This window comes from Natator depressus, chromosome 5 (genome assembly GCF_965152275.1).
Source record: "Natator depressus isolate rNatDep1 chromosome 5, rNatDep2.hap1, whole genome shotgun sequence".
NCBI lineage: Eukaryota > Metazoa > Chordata > Testudines > Cheloniidae > Natator > Natator depressus.
Window position 1 is genome coordinate 86,431,275 of NC_134238.1, and position 20,735 is coordinate 86,452,009.

General features: G+C 40.3%; 1 protein-coding gene across 2 annotated transcripts in view; it reads right to left on the bottom strand.

The window, feature by feature from the left end:
• The window catches only part of LRRC2 (leucine rich repeat containing 2), a 102,797-nt gene that overhangs the window by 46,292 nt on the left and 35,770 nt on the right, over positions 1 to 20,735 (bottom strand). For both annotated transcript variants that reach the window (XM_074953129.1, XM_074953130.1), the window contains exon 3: positions 12,342 to 12,552. In XM_074953129.1, the coding sequence (XP_074809230.1) occupies positions 12,342 to 12,552 (211 nt within the window). The remainder of the gene's footprint in view (positions 1 to 12,341; positions 12,553 to 20,735) is intronic.

Below are 20,735 nucleotides of genomic sequence, written 5' to 3' on the forward strand. Positions count from 1 at the left end.
AGGAGAACGAGCCTCTGATAGTGTGGCTGATGTGATTAGGCCCTGTGATGGTGTCCCCTGAATAGATATGTGGACACAGTTAGCAATGGGCTTTGTTGCAAGGATAGGTTCCCGGGTTAGTGGTTCTGTTGTGTGGTGTGCAGTTGCTGGTGAGTATTTCCTTCAGGTTGGGGGGCTTTCCGTAAGCAAGGACGGGCCTGTCTCCCAAGATCTGTGAGAGTGATGGGTCGTCCTTCAGGATAGGTTTCAGAGTAGCAGCCGTGTTAGTCTGTATCCACAAAAAGAAAAGGAGGACTTGTGGCACCTTAGAGACTAACGAATTTATTTGAGCATAAGCTTTCGTGAGCTACAGCTCAGGGATAGGTTGTAGATTCTTGAAGATGCATTGGAGAGGTTTTAGTTGGGGGCTGAAGGTGATGGCTAGTGGTGTTCTGTTATTTTCTTTGTTGGGTCCTGAAGTAGGTAACTTCTGGGTACTCTTCTGGCTCTGTCAATCTGTTTCTTCACTTCAGCAGGTGGGTATTGTAGTTGTAAGAATGCTTGATAGAGATCTTGTAGGTGTTTGTCTCTGACTGAGGGGTTGGAGCAAATGCGGTTGTATTGTAGAGCTTGGCTGTAGACAATGGATCGTGTGGTGTGGTCCGGATGAAAGCTGGAGGCATGTAGGTAGGCATAGCAGTCAGTAGGTTTCCGGTATAGGGTGGTGTTTATGTGACCATTGCTTATTAGCACCATAGCGTCCAGGAAGTGGATCTCCTGTGTGGACTGGTCCAGGCTGAGGTTGATGGTGGGATGGAAATTGTTGAAATCATGGTGGAATTCCTCAAAGGCTTCTTTTCCATAAGTCCAGATGATGAAGATGTCATCAATGTAGCGCAAGCAGAGTAGGGGCATTAGGGGACGAGAGCTGAGGAAGTGTTGTTCTAAGTCAGCCATAAAAATGTTGGCATACTGTGTGGCCATGTGGTGCCGCTGATTTGAAGGTATACATTGTCCCCAAATGTGAAATAGTTATGGGTGAGGACAAAGTCACAAAGTTCAGCCACCAGGTTTGCCGTGACATTATCGGGGATACTGTTCCTGACGGCTTGTAGTCCATCTTTGTGTGGAATGTTGGTGTAGAGGGCTCCTACATCCATAGTGGCTAGGATGGTGTTTTCAGGAAGATCACCGATGGATTGTAGTTTCCTCAGGAAGTCAGTGGTGTCTCGAAGATAGCTGGGAGTGCTAGTAGTGTAGGGCCTGAGGAGGGAGCCTACATACCCAGACAATCCTGCTGTCAGGGTGCCAATGCCTGAGATGAGAAGTCAGTGAAGGTGATGATCTTAGACTGGGGAAGGAGAGGGAGGGAATATTTATTTCTGCATATGTTGATGGTTGTTGACTGTGAGTGTTGCCTAAATAAGAATGTGGGTATTCTCAACAAACCCACTGTATGAATATTCAGTTTGTCTTGGAGAAAGGGCAAAAGCAGTGGACTTATTCACAAAGCAACTCCCTAAGACTTTATTCACGAACAACGGAAAAAGAATGGATGTGTTTCAGCTGAGTCTGCATGGATCAATTAATGTACAACACATTAGTTTGCTTTAGTAATCACACCTCCATAGAGTGCATTACATCACCGTTATATTGACAAGCCGTTATTTACACAATTAGGCATCTAATGTTAGGCACCCTGATTTGACAACTTTGGCCTCACTAAACTGTAGAATTAAACATTCACTTCTGTGCAAAAGTTTGCATTCCTATATGCCTCAGAATTTAAGCATAGCAAGTCTCTCCCTTACTTTTCACTATAAAAATATTTAATGTTCTCATGCTAGTTTGAATGTTGGGTTTCTTCAGTCTTGAACTCAAATAAGTTTAGTCATAGAGGCCACAAATTCAGCAAATGCCATAAGCAGATGCTTATCTATCAGAACATGAGTAATCTCGTGCTCCTTTAATAAAACATATGCTTAAGTCTTATTGACTTAAGTATTTTGTTGAATCAGGTCCAGAACAGTCTGGTCCTTTGAGATCTGCCTTTTAGCATTTATCAATGTTTCCAAATTTGTCTCCTGCTGAGAAGGAATATAGGGTATGTCTACACTGCAATTAAAACCCTGTGGCTGGACCATGGCAGCTGACTCGGGCTTGCAGGTGTCAGGCTAAGGGGCTGTGTAATTGCAGTGTAGATTTTTGGGCTCAGGCTGAAGCTTGGGCTCTAGGACCCTGCGAGGGGAAGAGTGAGAATTCGGGCACTAGCCCGAGCCCCAACATCTACACCACAATAAAGAGCCCCGCAGCCAGAGTCAGCTGGCACAGGCCAGCTGTGGGTCTCTAATTGCTATGTAGACATACCCACTGGGACCGAAGAGTGCAAACTCTTTTTAACTTGGTCATACAGCAACATAGCAACCCTGGGTCAAAATCATGGGTAAAATTTTCAGACGTGTCTAAGTGACTGGGAAGTCTAAATCTCATTTTCATAAAGTGACCTGGGCACTTAGGAGCCCAAATCCCGTTGACTTTCACTTTCTGAAATAGGATTCCTAAGCACTTTTGAAAATGTCACCCCCAAATCTTTCTTTTGGCTCCAGGAAGCATGGAAATAGTGTCTTTAAACAGCTCATAAATTAGAAGCAATTTTTGCCTTGCCAATTTCTAGAATTATTTCAAATACTTGGCAAAGAATTTGCTACTGGGGTCATTTTCAAAACTCCATTCAGTTTAACCGATGTGTTTCAGGCATTTTGAATGATGAGGAGTGCAGGTTTTTTAAGCCTTTGAATTCATACTAAATTGTTTTAGTTAATTGGTTTTCAATTCTGACCAACTTTTCATGGTTTGAATTATGCAACAAATGCCCTAAACTTGGGTCAGATAGAAATCAGCTGATAAAGATGAAAACTAGGTAATTTTAGACCCTATTTTTGTAAAGTAGCATATCATCTAGCAGTCTTACTGCTAGGTTTTATATCATTCTGCAGTGGTAACATCTGAAATAAATAATCTAGCTGAGGCGCCATTACCAGCTCTGCAGCAGTAATTCTGCCTCATAAAATGAGTTTTCATAGTTTCCACCTTTACTCCCTTTAAATCTTTGTGTGTGGGTTTGGTTTTGTTCTTTTAGAATTTTACATTACAAAGGCAACTTTAACTGTGAAGGCCACAGTTTTAACTTGTTTTTAAGCTCAGAAATCTCAGTGTTTCTTTAAATTTGTTAGTTTCCCCAGAAATATTAATAAGGTGATATATTTTAATAGGTTCCTCTTAATTAAGCCCCAGTAATAGTGCTACTTATGTACAGCTAAATCATTCATCTTAACTTGATTAGCAGTACATTGAAACAGACATTCAAATGTTGACCATTGGGATTTTTTTTTAAAGAATAATTTAATGCTAGTTCTAATTCCATTACTTCATATATATATATATATATGTAAATCTGCAGACATTGAGTCTACATGTAATTCTTTTTCCTCTTCTCTTTTTGATATGGATTGTTTCATTTTTTGCTTCATTTGCCCAGGAGGTCTTTACCATATTTTGATCCATCTTATATATTTGTCAGTTTATGGCAGTTAAAAAATAAAGTGCCTGAATTGCCTCAAAGCTGGTAATGAGAAATCTTTCTAAAGTCTTGTGGAAGATTAACCCACCCTTTCCTTCCCCCCAACCCCTCCAAATGTGCAGTACTTATTTTTACATCTATTATAAATAAATAAATTATAAAGGTTCAAACTATTACTGCTCTTCTTTCATCTCATTCTTGATTTTCCCCACCATTACGAGCTAAACTGAGATTTAACTTGAAGCTTCAACTTATGGGGTAACACATACTTGTACCAGCCAAGGAGGAGCTCTCAGAAGGAAGTGGCTGGGTGGCACAGAAGGTAAGGGGCTAACCTAGGATTTACAAGATGCAGGTTTAAAGGCCTTCTCTACAACATATGACTTGTGTGACGTTGGGCAAGTCACTTAGCCTTTCTGTGTCTCAGTTTCCCATCTGTAAAATGGAGATAACAGCACTTCCTTACCTCACTGGGGTGTTGTGAAGATAAAGACTGTGAGGTGCTCAGACAGGATGGTAATGAGGGCCATATAAGTAGCTAGAAAGATTTGAGACACTCCATTTAGTCACAGTTCCTCCAGAGCTCCTCTTTGGCCTGAGGGTTAGACGGACGTTGCATTATCCCTTTACCAAAGCCAAAGTACTTCTCTTCCCCCACTGGCTGGTGCATACTCCTCTCCTCATCCACATCATTCCCACTTGCTTGTGAGGGACAGTCTTTGGCATGCTCTCCTCCCACCCCAGAGGTAAGGTTCAGGTAGCTGCTGCATGGAAGTTGGGAAGAGTGATGGCAGAGAGAAAGTACATTACACTTCTTTGTTCCCTGGCTCTGCTGTGATCTAGCTCTATTGCTGTCCTTCACTGGTCTGCCATTTCTTTCCATCTTGTACAAATTCTCCTAACATCTGTTATTCCTAATTCACCAAAGTGAGCACTGTGGGTGAAATCCTGGTCCTATTGGAGTCACATGGCAAAATTCCCATCAGCTTTACTGAGGCCAGGATTTCATCCTGAATATTCTCCATAAGTAAAAAGATAATCATGCAAAACCTTTTTCTTTGTTAGAGATAGACTGATCCAACATGCTGGGCTTTACTCTGCTATCTCAGACACAGATCCCAGCCATCTGACTCCTTCATAACTTTGTGAATGAATAAATAAAATTTAGTGATTTATTCCATTGTCCAGAATCAATCTGAAAGGCTTAGAAAATTTTACTTATCTTTCATTAAGAACTAAGGATTGCTATATTAGTGTCAAGTAGGGCTCTCAAGAGATTAAAAAAATTAATCACGATTAATCACAACTGTTAAACAATAATAGAATACCATTTATTTAAGTATTTTTTGATGTTTTAAAATATATTGATTTCAATTACAACACAGGATACAAAGTGTTCAGTGCTCACTTTATATTTATTTTTGATTACAAGTATTTTCACTGTAAAAAAACAAAATAAATAGTATTTTTCAATTCACCTAATATAAGTACTGTAGTGCAATCTCTTTATCATGAAAGCTGAACTTACAAATGTAGAATTATGTACAAAAAACCCTGCATTTAAAAATAAAACAATGTAAAATTTTAGAGCCTGCAAGTCCACTCAGTCCTACTTCTTGTTCAGCCAATTGCTCAGACAAACAAGTTTGTTTACATTTGCAGGAGATAATGCTGCCCACTTCTTGTTTACAGCGTCACCTGAAAGTGAGAACAGGCATTCTCATGGCACTGTTGTAGCCAGCATCACAAGATATTTACGTTCCAGTTGTGCTAAAGATTCATATGTCCCTTCATGCTTCAACCACCATTCCAGGGGACATGCATCCATGCTGATGACGGGTTCTGCTCGATAACAATCCAAAGCAGTGCAGACTGACACATGTTCATTTTCATTATCTGAGTCAGATGCCACCAGCAGAAGGTTTATTTTCTTTTTTGGTGGTTCGGGTTCTGTAGTTTCCGCATTGGAGTGTTGTTCTTTTAAGACTTCTGAAAGCATGCTCCACACCTCATCCCTCTCAGGCCATGTCTACACTACAAAAGTACTCCAATTTTACAGAAGTTGATTTTTGGGAACAGATTGTTTAAAGTCGAGTGCATGCGTCCACACTAAGCACATTAATTCGGCGGTGTGTGTCCACAGTACTGTGGCAAGTGTCGACATTCCGAGCAGTGCACTGTGGGTAGCTATCCCACAGTTCCCACAGTCCCCACTGCCCACTGGAAATCTGGGCTGAGCTCCCAATGCCTGATGGGGCCAAAAATTTGTCACGGGTGATTATGGGTAAATGTAGTCAGTCAACCCTCCCTCCCTCCATGAAAGCAACAGCAGACAGTCATTTTGTGCCCTTTTCCCTGGATTGCCTGAGCAGATGCCATAGCATGGCAAGCATGGAGCCCATTCAGCTCATGCTCATGCCTGCAGCAGTTATGACCATTGTAAACACCTTGCGCATTAATGTGCAGTTTATGTAGAACCAGCACCTGAAAATCCAGGCGAGGAGGCGATGGCAGCGCGGTGATGAGGACATGAACACAGATTTCCCTAAACCGCAGTCCTTGGCAATTTGGAGATCCTAGTGTTAATGGGGCAGGCTCATGCCATAGAATGCCGATTCTGGGCCCGGGAAACAAGCACAGAGTGGTGGGACCACATAGTGTTGCAGGTTTGGGATGATTCCCAGTGGCTCTGAAACTTTCGCATGCATAAGGGTACTTTCATGGAACTTTGTGACTTGCTTTCCCCTGCCCTGAAGCGCAAGAATACCAAGATGAGAGAAGCCCTCACAGTTCACAAGTGAGTGGCAATAGCCCTGTGGAAACTTGCAATGCCAGACAGCTACCAGTCAGTAGGTAATCAAGGGACGTTTCACCAACGTCAACGTGGGATGGCCGGGAAAGGTTCATGACGCTCGTGTCTTCAGGAATTCTGGTCTGTTTAAATGGCTGCAGGAAGGGATTTACTTCCCAGGCCAGAAAATAACTGTTGGGGATGTTGAAATGCCTGTAGGTCTCCTTGGGGACCCAGCCTCGCTCATGAAGCCATACACAGGCACCCTGGACAGTAGTAAGGAGCTGTTCAACTATAGGCTGGGCAAGTGCAGAATGGTGGTAGAGTGTGCATTTGGACGTTTAAAGGGTCGCTGGCGCAGTTTACTGACTCGCTCAGACCTCAGCGAAACCAATATTCCCATTGTTATTGCTGTTTGCTGTGTGCTCCACAATCTCTGTGAGAGTAAGGGGGAGACATTTATGGCAGGGTGGGAGGTTGAGGCAAATCATCTGGCCGCTGAATACGCACAGCCAGACACCAGGGCAGTTAGAAAAGCACAGCAGAAAGCGCTGCGCATCAAAGAAGCTTTGAAAACCAGTTTCATGACTGGCCAGGGTACTGTGTGACACTTCTGTTTGTTTCTCCTTGATGAAAACCCACCCCCTTGGTTGCCTCTAAATTCCCTGTAAGCCACCCGCCCTCTCCCCTTCTATCACAGCTTGCTTGCAAAGGAAATAAAGTCACTATCATTTAAAAAACATGTATTCTTTATTAATTGATTATAAAAATAGAGAGATAACTCACATGGTAGCCCAGGTGCGGGGGAAGGAGGGAAGGAAAAGGCCACTTCAAAACTTGTCGAATGACAGCCTTCTGTTGCTTGGGCTGTCCACTGAGATGGAGTGGTTGAGTGCCCGGAGCCAAGCCCCCCCTGCATTCTTGGGCGTCTGGGTGAGGAGGCTATGGAACTTGGGGAGGAGGGAGGGCGGTTAAACAGGGGCTGCAGCGGCAGTCTGTGATCCTGCTGCCGTTCATGAACCTCCACCAGACGCCGGAGCATGTCCGTTTGATCCCGCAGTAGCCCCAGCGTTGCGTCATGCCTCCTCTGATCTTCCTGCCACCACCTTACCTCACGTTCATCGGCCGCTTTCCTGTACTCTGCTATTGTGTCCCTCCACACATTCTGCTGAGCTCTGTCAGTGCCGGATGACTGCATGAGCTCAGAGAACATTTCATCGTGTGTGCGTTTTTTTCGCCACCTTATCTGAGATAGCCTTTGGGACGGAGGAGGGAGGCTTGAAACATTTGCAGCTGCTGGAGGAAAAAAGGGAGTGAAGTATTTAAAAAGATACATTTTACAGAACAATGGCTATACTCTTTCACGGTGAACAACACTATTCACATTACATAGCACATGTGATTTTGGTACAAGGTCGCATTTTGTATCTTATATTGAGTCCCTGCGGCTTTGGTGTTAGAGATCACACACGCAGTGCTGGGCAACAGAATTCGGCTTGCAGGCAGTCATGGTAAGCCATAGTCTTTTGGCTTCTGCAACCTTCATAACAGCAGCGCCCTCTTCTCCCATACCAAGCAAAGCACGTTGAGTTGGCCATTTAGTGCTATGGTTTTCCTGTTAACGTGCAGCAGCAGAAACCAAACTAACCTCCCCCCAACATCCAATTCTCTGGGATGGTCGCTTTACTCCTCACCCCACCACGTGGCTGGTATCAGGGAAGATTGCTGCTAGCCAAACGCGAACAGCTCAGCACCAATGCCCTCCCACTCCCACCGCATGGCTAACTGTGGGGAGGATTTCTTTTCAGCCGCAGGCAAACAGCCCACTAGGAACGGCCACCTCTGAATGTCCCCTTAATTAAATTCCCCGATTTCAACCAGGTTACCATGAACGATATCACTCTCCTGAGGATAACACAGAGAGATAAAGAACGGATGTTGCTTGAATGCCAGCAAACACCGGGACCATACACTGCCAGGCTTTGTCATGTAATGGTACCAGATTACTTGCTACCAGCATGGAGTGGTAAAGTGCCCTACCATGGAGGATGGAATAAGGCGGCTCTCCCCAGAAACCTTCTGCAAAGGCTTTTAGAGTACCTCCAGGAGAGCTTCATGGAGATGTCCCTGGAGGATTTCCGCTCCATCCCCAGACATGTTAACAGACTTTTCCAGTAGCTGTACTGGCCACGAATGAATCCGAAGTCCTCAGGGCTACTTAATCATTAAAAAACGCTTGCTTTTATAACATGTATTATATTTTAAAAAGTACACTCACCAGAGGTCCCTTCTCTGGCTTGCTTGGGTTGGGAGGGTATTTCAGTCAGGGTGGTAAAAAGATCCTGGCTGTCGGGGAGAATGGTGTGCTGTGTGCTCTCCTCAAGTTCCTCCTCCTCCTCCTCATATTCCCCGTCCACAAAATCCTCAGGCATGACGGAGAGTACCCCATCATCGGAGTCCACGGACAGGGTGGGGTAGTGGTGGTGGCCCCCCCTAGAATTGCATGCAGCTCAGCGTGGAAGCGGCATGTCTGGGGCTCTGTCCTGGAGAGTCTGTTTGATTCTTTGGTTTTCTGGTACACTTGTCTGAGCTCCTTGAATTTCACGCAGCACTGTGTTGTATCCCTGCTGTAGCCTCTGTCTGTCATGGCCTTGGAGATTTTTGGAAATGTTTTGGCATTTTGTCTTTTGGAACGTAGTTCTGATAGCATGGATTCCTCTCCCTATACAGCGATCAGACCCACTACCTCCCGTTGGGTCCATGCTGGAGCTCTTTTTCGATTCTGGGACTGCATGGTTACTGTGCTGATGAGCTCTGCATGGTCACCTGTGCTGATGAGCTCGCCTGGCCAAACAGAAAATGTGATTCAAAAGTTCCTGGGGCTTTTCCTGTACACTTGGCCAGCGCATCTGAGTTCAGAGTGCTGTCCAGAGCGGTCACAATGGTGCACGGTGGGATAGCTCCCAGCGGCCAATACCTTCAAATTGCGTCCTCACTAACCTTAATTTGAAATGGCGAAGTTGATTTCAGCGCTAATCCCCTCGTTGGGGAGGAGTACAGAAATCAGTTTTAAGAGCCCTTTATGTCGAAAAAATGGCTTCATTGTGTGGATGGGTGCAGGGTTAATTCAATTTAATGCTGCTAAATCCAACATAAACTCATAGTGTAGACCAGGCCTCAGATTTTGGAAGGCACTTCAGATTCTTAAACCGTGGGTCAAGTGCTGTAGCTATCTTTAGAAATCTCACATTAATACCTTCTTTGCGTTTTGTCAAATCTGCAATGAAAGTATTCTTAAAATGAACGTGTGCTGGGTCATCATCCGAGACTGCTATAACATGAAATATATGGCAGAATGCGGGTAAAACAGAGAAGGGACATACAATTCTCCCCCAAGGAGTTCAGTCACAAATTTAATTAATGCATTATTTTGTTTAAGAGCATCATCAGCATGGAAGCATGCCCTCTGGAATGGTGGCCGAAGCATGAAGGGGCATATGAATATTTAGCATATCTGGCACATAAATACCTTGCAATGCCCGATACAAAAGTGCCATGAAAATGCCTGTTCTTACTTTCTGGTGACATTGTAAATAAGAAGAGGGCAGAATTATCTCCTGAAATGTAAACAAACTTGTTTGTCTTATCAACTGGCTGAACAAGAAGTAGGACTGAATGGACTTGTAGGCTCCAAAGTTTTACATTGTTTTGTTTTGGAGTGCAGTTATATAACAAAAAAAAATCAACGTTTGTAAGTTGCACTTTCATGACAAAGAGATTTCACTATGGTACTCGTATGAGGTGAATTGAAAAATACTATTTCTTTTGTTTATCATTTTTACAATGCAAATATTTATACTCAAAAATAATATACACTTTGATTTCAATTACAACACAGAATACAATATATATGAAAATGTAGAAAAATATCCAAAATATGTAATACATTTCAATTAGTATTCTATTGTTTAACAGTGCAATTAAAACTGTGATTAATTGCGATTAATTTTTTTTCACAAATGTTATCACAAAACGCCTCGATTTTGAAAAACTATTTAAAGGCAATACCCCAAGGTACCCACCACTTATCTAAGTATCACCAGTGAGAACAGAATCTACCTACCAAACCGACAGCCTGGATCCAAATACCTCCCTTATTTTTGAGAAAGTTTGGAGCTGGTTCCAAACTTTAAAGACTCAGACCCATCTCTACTACCTAACCAGGGCAGGTTCTTCATGATCTCAGAAAACATCTGTGGGTGTATAATAATGATATAATGATGAGACAGAATTTGTCCCCTCTGGTGTGGTTATTTCACATAACAAAACTTGACTTATTATGGCAAACACATAACTCACTGTGGAGACATATGTAAAGAGCTGTAAAATGCTGAAAATATTATTTCATTTCTAAATTATTTAATATTATTTAATATTAAGGGACTCACATACTGAATCATATAACAGATGAGAGTACAGAATAAGTTCCTCATCAATACTCCGAGGTTGGAGTAACCATTTTGATTTCGGTATCACTAATACTGCTTGGAAATCTATTTTTAAATCCACTAAAGTTCTTTCAGTTTCCACAGCTCGTGTGGAAACCCAATATAAAATATTTTATCTGGGACGACTGTTATGTATCGGCTGCATAAATTCTGATGTTATAGTGGCATAGAAGTTTTCCTTCCTATATGGCGAGTACACCCTATAATAGCTAATTCCTGGATGGACATATTTCCATATAAATGGACACCCCACTAACCTGGAAGATTCAAATGACACTACTTGGAAAAGGTTTTGTAGACCAATCCACTAGATCCACTGTCCCAGCACTACTCATTACTTACTGTTTGCTGCTGGGTTAGCTCTAGCTGAGAACCGGAAATCTACACTTCAACCCAAACTGTGGTTCCAGAAACTAATCTATACATATTCTTCTACCACCCTCATCAACTTAATAGTTGAGCACCTTCCAGTAGTGCATTACATTATGACTAACATCTGCCATGTATGGTTAACTCTTTCTTTCATGCTCTCCCCAGGGAGAGAATAGTGGGTGCAGTGAAGTGCTTTGTTTTATTAGGGTTTGTTTGAGGGTTTTTAACTGTAGATGCTACTATATGTTTATATTACAGAAGGCAAGGTCAAAGAAGCATGGCCTTACTCTTATAGCTGAAGGTGATGGTCCTTCATTTCTGTAGGAATTCCACAGTTTCAAGCTCAATCTACACTGTAGCTGTGCAGCTCTTGCTGCAGTAGTATAGACATGCCCCTAGTTAAATAGCTAGGCAGACAAAAGCTACTCTCTGAGAAGCTTTATGATTTCCCCCTTTTTCTCATAATACACACCTAAAGAATTATCTATGATTGTGAAAATAGGACATGCTTTAGTACACTTTTATCTCTCTAGAAACCAACTCCACTACTAACTGACTGGCATCAGTTGAGGAAGTGGACTCCTGATCTCACTTCTAAACTGAAGTATCATGAAAAGCAATGCCAAGTGTTATTTCTACCACTCCATGACTGGTAAGTTCTACTTATGATTTTGTTTTAAACAAATGCAGAACAAAATTTGTCTCTGAACCATCAAGGAATGCAAGCAAACTTTTGGGTATTTTAAAAGTAATTGACAAGCCAACGTAAGCGGATACTGTTACTGCCATCTTCTTTTCTGAATAGGTGGAACTAGGGAACAATCCCATTGTATTATGATGGTTTACTACCAAGCTTTCCAGAGGACTACACTACACACATCAGTGCAGAACTAATGATCAACATATTTTAAAACTAAAAATGTTATTAACTTATAGCAAGAAAGGAAGGTAATATTATTGTCACTTCTAATGCAGTAAAAAACTACTCAGAATGGACTAGAATGTCAGGCTTTGGCATAAAATGTTTAGTTAGTAAAATAAATAAATAAATAAATAAATGTGTCATGCTAATCAGCCAAATACTACAGAAAAAGGCTCAGATTAAGTTTACCGTCCAGTGCTCTCCAGAAAGTTGAAAAATAAACTTGCTTCTTTCTTTGTTTGTTTCATCTGACAAAGTACTCTTCTTACAGAGCTGAGAGTTCTTTGCAATTTTATCCAAGAGCTTCTCAGGGGTATCTACGAAACCATTCTTTAGGTATGCAGATTGTGGAATGCCTTTCTTTCTGCACTCTAGTGCAAAGTCCCATTCCTGCTTTATCCTGAAACAGTGCAAATAAGAGTCTCTATGAATCCAAGTAACAGAACTCAAATACTTAAAGTCTTATATTTTAAAAGGAGACTTAGTCTCCTAACCTCCAAATTAGTGCAGACATTTCACACATGTAAATAATAATATTTGAATGCACGCAAATCAGATGGCAACCCATTTGATTTTTGCACTAAAAAAGTCCTGCTTGCACTTGCAAATGCATGACTAAAGATGCAAATTGTGCATGTAAATTTAGATGCCATTTTTAGACCTCCTAGCCCAAGAGTAATGCTTGGGTTTGTAAGGATGAATAGTAGAATTCAGATGAGTAGGACCTTCTTTAATGCATATGAGTACAGGATTAGCTCCAGAAAATTATGCACATATATAGGGCCTATCCTATATGAATTTTGCCATTGATTTCAATAGGAGTAGGCTCACACTAAACAAGTTACAAATATATATGAATACAATGAAGACCTTAAATTGGTCCTGGGTTTATGCCCATAATTTAGCAACTGGAAAAATATTTTCCAAACCTTTTGCTAAACCAAAATATGAATCAATATAGCTTTCCTTGCAGCCACTGGAAATATTTTTTCCCCTGACTTTTTAGATTCAAGTAAAGAATTTTTACCTAGAAAAGAAAAAACTATGGTGTGTACATCATAGAAGAGGTGAAGTTAAAGGTCAGGTAATATATTTTACCCCTGTTAATTTCAACATGAATGTTACTTATGGCTTGACTATGTGAAAAACTTGCAGTAGTATAAATGAGGGTGCCATTTAATTTTAGAGACACATATTTTGGTTTAAGGGTAGCTTATTTTGGTTTGGCTCAAGACAATTAAGGAACAGGTGTACCTAAACCAAAATAAGTCATTCTTATACCAAAAGAAGAGTCTCCACAGAGCCTTTTGCCCCAGTTTAATCATATTGGTTTAAAAGCCAATTTAAATTATACTGATGCAATTTGGTCATGGAGACAAGCCCTTCTGTGAACCCACAGATCACTGGCAAAACAGGAAAAAGACAGTGGAAAGGCAAGGGTTAATAGAGAGTTCACACAGGAACAACTAGGAAAAATCTAAAAAATACTGTTATAATATACATTGGGGAAAATAGGCCCAAGACACCTACATATTGTTTTCTAAAATTATTCTACCAGTGAGTGCATCTAATTAACTATAAAAGCTTTTTGTTGTTGTGAGCAAAAAGGTGGACAAGACAGAAGTGTACAGAGAAAAATTAAAATAAACCCCAGAAGGAAAAAGAGGGAAGAGGAAAAAGAAAAACAACAGAATTTGAACCATTAAAAAGGGGAAAACTAAAAAGTACCCAAACCCCTAGAGTTTTCTTCTCTGATATCTTAGAAATAATCCTAATTTAGGATTGTTAACTTGTGCTGCTCCTTCTTCGTACTCTCCTCCTCCACTTGTGCTCCTGGTATATGCATTCTATAGTTGTTGAATTTTGATTCTGTGGCACAATCCTCACACATCTGTGGAATTCCTTGATCGTCCACCAAAGAATTAAAAATTTCACTGTGATAATTCAATGAACTGAAAATTGGCTTTTTTGTGCCTTGCTTGCCCTTTACTCAGCCAGTCCCATAAATGGTTGTTTCATTTCTAGCTGGTTGAATTCAGGAAACCTGAAGTAAGTAGAAGAGGAGGGAGCATAAAAAATCTTCCCCCAGCCCAGAAGCAGGCCACCTCCATGCTGACCGTTATGCCCAACCCAGGGGGACTTGAGACAACACAGTAAAACCCACAAAGGGGAAGATTTAGCTCTAAATCTTTTAACTGTGGTAACAACCAGGGAAGCATTAATGACAAGAGAATGTATTTTCCTCTGATATTTTACAGATAAAATGTAGAAAATAAAAACATCTAGAGGCAACAATACATTGTTAGTTGAGTAAAATGCAGTTAAACAAAACCCAAACCTCTGATAATTTAATCATTGATCAATTCAGCAAAAGAGGGACTGATTGCAACTACAAACTTGGTGACAAATTCAGCATGAATATAATCACACAGTGATGTAAGAGCGAAGAAGAAATTTTACATTGCCTTTTAATGTCAGCTTAATGCAATATGCTCTTCAGAGCTTTTAAAGAACGATCTTGCGTGGTCATAAGGTTAAGCATCATAGAGAAATATTGCATGCGGATGGAGAGTGAATTATATACCAGTGGGGCAACAAACATGTCTGATTTTATCCAGTATGTGTCAGAATACAGACAAATGGTCAATTCCAAGGGCAGATGTTCTAATCACTTGCAATCATTGCTTGTACCACTGGGGCTGCATCAACAACCAAATATGAATCAATATAGCTTTCCTTGCACGGAAAAAGACTTCTATATAGGCTTGGAGGAATTTGATTTTTATCAGTAAACATAGATTTTCACCATACACTCACATCAGACAAAAAAATTCATCTATAATCTAAATTTACAGATAGGCAAAGTAAAAAAAGTACTTCTTGACAACTTCTTAGAGATTGATTTAAGTATATTTACTGTGTATATTTTGATGTGATGTTGACAGTTTGTGTTTTAGTAGTTATAAAGCTTTAACTTTTTGAAACTCCATCTCTATTGTCAAACTGTGAAAATTTAAATAGGTAAAAACCTAAAAAACCTGCTTTAAAGTTAATGTTAATATTATCCATCAAAATTAGAAAAAATAAAACTTAAATTCTGCCAAGCCTACTTATAAATCAATGGTTGGCTCTTTATTCAATCTCCTAGTCTAATCTGATCCCCCGTAAAGAAGTCAACGAATTTTCACAGACAAATTGATAAACATCATTAAATTTAATGATACATCTGTCATTTGTATGCTACAGGTAATATCAGACCAAGGTGACAGGGACAACTGTTGGATCATATTAAAGAAGTTCTGTATTAAAATCACAAATGAGTTTCATTCCCCATAGTTTAAATTCCAGGGTATTACTAATTAAGAGGTCTCTTGGTTTTTGGTACTGTTTCTCTCTCTCTCTCTGTGAAACTTGCAAGCTGTTTCTCTCTCTCTCTCTGTGAAACTTGTAAGCTGCTAATTGTGTTAGTACTTTCTAAGACAGAGTCTGTTCTCAAAGCAATTCTTTGTAACAACAACTACTCACACAGAGAGAGATTCAAAGCAATACTCTGTAACAACAGAAACAGCACCCTTTTGTTGTATTCATCTCGCTTTGTTAACAATTGTGATTAAAATAGAGATAGAGGAAGTATGTGGATGGATGGTTGGTGTGGATAATAACTGAATGATCAGGGAGGTGCCAGCCTACGAATCCAGTGTCCATCGGCTGAAGAAGGCATCAAGTGGAAATAACCAGAGGACCCCCAGAGGGCAGACTGGAATCCACCCAACAGTCTCAAGAATGGGAGAGCCAAAGAACAAGATAACATCTGGCAACACAGAGCCATCAGGAATGTGACATCTGCTGATTGATTCAGCAACAGCATGATGAAGCAATTCCCACAGACTGGCATTGGAAGAAATTCCTATAAAAATGGACTCTAGGAAGTGAGAACTTTGGGGTCTGATTCTGCAAACTAACTTCCAGGAGCATCAGATGAGCATCTGACAAGGCCCTGCTCCCTCCTCATGTCCAGGCCACCTGGCCAGTGGCTTGGCATGAGCAACTCTAAGGCTGGCAACTATGATAACAACCTTGCAGAACCTGTGTGTGTGTGTGTGTGTATGAATGAATGTGTGAATAAATATGAGATTGAATGGAATGTTATAGCTATAACTAACTGCTTACTATGATTCTTTCTGTATTCACAATAAATGTGGCATTTTGCCTTTTCCCCTTTAATAAGATCCTGCTGGTTTTTATTTTATTGGTATAACACAACTAGGGGTTCATCACTCTGCTCTAGCTAGTCACTGTTAAAGTATGTGATTGCCATTATTTCTTATGGAACCCTTATCAAAATAAACTGTTTTATCTCTGATTGACAATCTCATATAAGGGAAATTATGTATTATCACACTTCTGCTATCAAATGCTATCATGCATGCCTTTGAAAAACAAAAAAAATGCCTCTGTTGTGAGTGAGAAAATTCTATAAAACAGTGCAACAAATTCTTGGGTGGTTGGCAGGGGCAGCGGCAGGGAGAGGGTTGTTTTAAGAAAACACTCCACCAGCAACTATTTGGCACTTCTAATTTCTGTTAACATTTCTCTGAGGTAAGTAAGTAGGTTTCCAGTCTAAATGCTTTGTTTTGAAGACTGGTTTTCTTTTAAAGGCCCTGGAAATCCCAGGAACACATTTTCCCCTACAACAAATACATAAGACGGTGAGGAAATCTTTTATTGGACCAACTTCTTAACTCATCCACCTTGTCTTTCTAATATCCTGGTGTTGTGAGAAAACTGGATTTGACGTAACTTGCAGCCACCTTGCGTACTTAGCGCCCCCCACCCCCACCCCCAAATGGAAGCAAGGACACCACATAGGAATAATTTGTCCTTGCTAAGGCAGACAGAACAAAACCAGCTGCACATTGCAGTTTGACGGAGTGGGATAGATAAAGTGAAAGGACAGATTCATGAAAAGGGGGAAGAAATATAGCGAATGGACCTTGAAATTTTTTTGCTGAAGCTGCTTTGCTAATAAGGAGAATAATGAATTGTTATTGGCTATTGAGAGAAACAGTTAAGTTATCACTCCTTTGGGTTCTGAAAACACTGGCTAATTCTGGGACCAGTATGGCAACATGTAAGATAGTTACAGAGATACAAACCCCATAATCCCTAAAGTTTATTTTTTGTGCTCTTTTTATTAATTATTAGTAATAGTGTTACTGTTAGTAAGCTGTGAAATAGCTTGATCCTCATCCTAACCTTTAGTGAATGTTTCATTTGTTTTAAAGAGATGGCTATCATTCTCATGGTGTTTGAGAGATCATTTGGCCACAATTGGGCCCAGTGCAATTGGGCATGTGGCATGAGTACAGCATAAAAAGGGGAGTGTTCCTTTTGGGGCATGGAGATCGTTCAAGTGAGAGCTGAGGCCCCAATTCAGAAAAATACTTAAGCATATGCCTAACGTTAAGCACAGAAGTAGTTACACTGGCTTCAATGAGGATGTTTATGTGGTGATAGCTAGGTATAGGAATAAGTACACCTTGCTGAAACAGAAGTCACTCTTGCCCTAGAAATATGTCAACATTGTGATAACATCACTATAGGCCAATCGAGTATCAGTTTTCAGTAAGCCCTCAAGATAGTATTTTTGAGGTATGGAGGAGGATCAGCAGAGACTGTGAATATCTGTTTAAGTGTTATTGTTTTGGTTATTGCTGATCTTGTCTTCAGTAAGACCTAGCCTTCCCCCCCCCCCATCCAAAATCCCTTTGTTATATTGATGTGTAAAGATTAAACAAACTACATTTCTCCTCATAATGAGGATGGGAAAGTTCTGTGCTGCTGCCATTTTAGATTCTCCAGAGATTTCACTTTGGAAGTAATACAAATAATTGCTGAGTATATATAATGTTATTCTTTGAAGGAGTAACCTGTTTGGAAAATGAGTAGGGTGACTGGACTTAGCATCCAAAAGGATTTCAGAGTCATTAAATGAGAGGACACCATTCATTTTAAAGGGTGAGTGGCTAAAATCCTTTTCCAAGCATAATTTAAGACCTGCTCAGTGGCTGGATGGGAGGTCTCAAAGGAAGAGACAAGTGCTTTAGGAAGCGGTGTGATGTTTCATGACATGACAGTTTTTCCTCAGAATCACTGAAAAAAAATCAGGCTGAAAAAATAGCCTAGCAAACTACTTGAGGGTACTGTATTAATTGACATGTCATTTCTTGTGTGAGACTCATCTGGAGACCTAGACACTTGGGTTTATTAAATGATCCCATGGGATCTTTTGCAAGTTTAGGATCGTTAGTCTGGGCCAAATTTCAGTTTAAGTAATTCTGTTTCGTGAAATTTCCCCCCAGAATTCCAATTATTGTTTTCTTCCCAACCTAACCTGCTGCCCTGTTGTACAGGATTGCAGCTGAAGAATATGGGCTGGAATGTAACAGCCAGAAAACTGCATTTATAATTGTATTCCATTATATTATGTATAAAGATCTGTATGAGCAAATGCACATGAACAAAAAAAAATTATATTGCTGAAATGGTAGTTAACCTTGCATTATTACTTCTGTCCTAACCTCCAATTTTCTAAGTATTCATAATTTTCCTAAACACTTGATTTGACCTAAGTTTGTTCAGAAAGTGTCTCAAAAATAGCTGAACCATTTTTTGCTCAATGAAGGACCAAAAATAAACTTTAACTATTATAAAAATTCTTACAGGTTAAAAAATAATAGCCACTAGCAGTAAAACAACTGGAACTAGAACAATAAAGTCCAGGAAAGAAATAGAGAAGATGCTTTGAGTGTTCTAGGGAGAGTAATTATTGATCAATAAAGTAATAAGCCTTTGAAAAAAAGTTACACACTGCACATGGACTGAATATTGTCCAGGCTTTTTTCATACATTCAGAAAGAGTCCAATTCATAGTTAACTTAGTTACACACTGAAAAGGTAAGTGAAGATAAGAAATGAGTGAGACAGCTCCTGCAAGCTCTGCCTTATTGACTTCATGTTTTGTTGGTGGGCTGGGAATGAACCAAGGGCATTTACTGAGCCACTTCAAGGGGAGAAACTTAGGTGGCTAGACTGGACATTTCCACACTTTTCAGAGCTTAATGGTGCAGTCTTAGCTTTGTATTAACAGTGTGTTTGTGTTTTAATTGCACGTTATGGCGTAAGTTATATGGTACTTACTTTTTATTTTTATTTTTTTAAGAAGTCAGAAGGTGGAGATAGACTTCCACATGATGAGTGCACTTAACATACTACATGAAGCTTCTCTGACAGCATGCCAGATTTCTATTTACACTTCAGTATTACAGGACGCAACAAAAAATCACTGAGTATCATCAGAATGTAGAAGAACCAGTTAGAAGCTGTATTGTAAGCAACATTACTTACATTTCAAAATGATAATCTTTATTTAGATACTGACATTGCATTAAATCAAATCCATTCCCATGCATTAGCTGCTGGCTCTATTCTCTAGCATTTGTATTGATTTCCATACAGATGTAGTGAACATACAATACTGTACATCTCTAACATATTGTGGCTTATAATTTAAGCCACGGTCAAGAAAATTTAGGATGAGATTTTCTGATGGGTTTTGGGATCTTGAATAAAACAATCATTTACTCCTGAGGAGAATACTGTGGCCAGTGTTTTAAGATACAGAAAAGCAAAACACTAAGCTACCCACTGGCCTGTAAAAGTGCCCTACTATTCAGCAATACACGCAGCTTTCTGAGTTTATCTAACCCATCTCCATTTCCGAAAGCCACCTCACATACATCAGTCTCCCCAAGTGCATTGAAATACCAACACACAACTTTCAGGTGTTTTGGGAAGCATACAGAACCTTACTGCTTATGTAGAAAGTCCGTTTCTTTTCAATCCATTAAGTTCCTCTCCAAAACAGAAACAAGTTTGCAGAAAAAGCTTCGTCCTAGCAAAAGCTATCCCCCACCAGGGGTTCAATCAACCTATACCCAAACAAACAAAGCCTTTCCTTGTGTGAGACATACACAACAGCAGCAAATCTTTCCTTTCACTAGGGGCATAATAAATATAATTCTCTCTATAGCACTTATTCAACACACTCTACTTCCTTCTAGAACTGGGTTCATTCCACAACCCACCCCTGCTTGTTTTCTTTTCCCTTCCATACCCTACGCTTGGTCCTGATTGTTTATGTAGCCCAGCTCCATTGGCTCCACTCCTTAATCCTTTTCTTTCTAATTTCACAACTCTGGAGAGCCAACAGGGAAACAGATGGATCCACTTGGGCAAAGTCAAGTCAACCAAGGCCCAGCTATCCAAGGCCTCATCATAGGATCCAGGGAGGCAACACACCCAGTCACAATTTCTCACAACATCATACTTCAGAATTAGGTTTTGCTGACAAGCTGTTAACACTTTAGAGTAGAACTCTCAGTAAAAGATTTATAATCTTTGCCACTTTTAACATAAACACAGTTCAAAAATGTATGGAATTCCTTTATCAACATCCATGTTTGCATAGGTAAGGTTTCCTCTTTGTAAAATCTTGTGTCTCAGAGGATTACAAATGGAGGA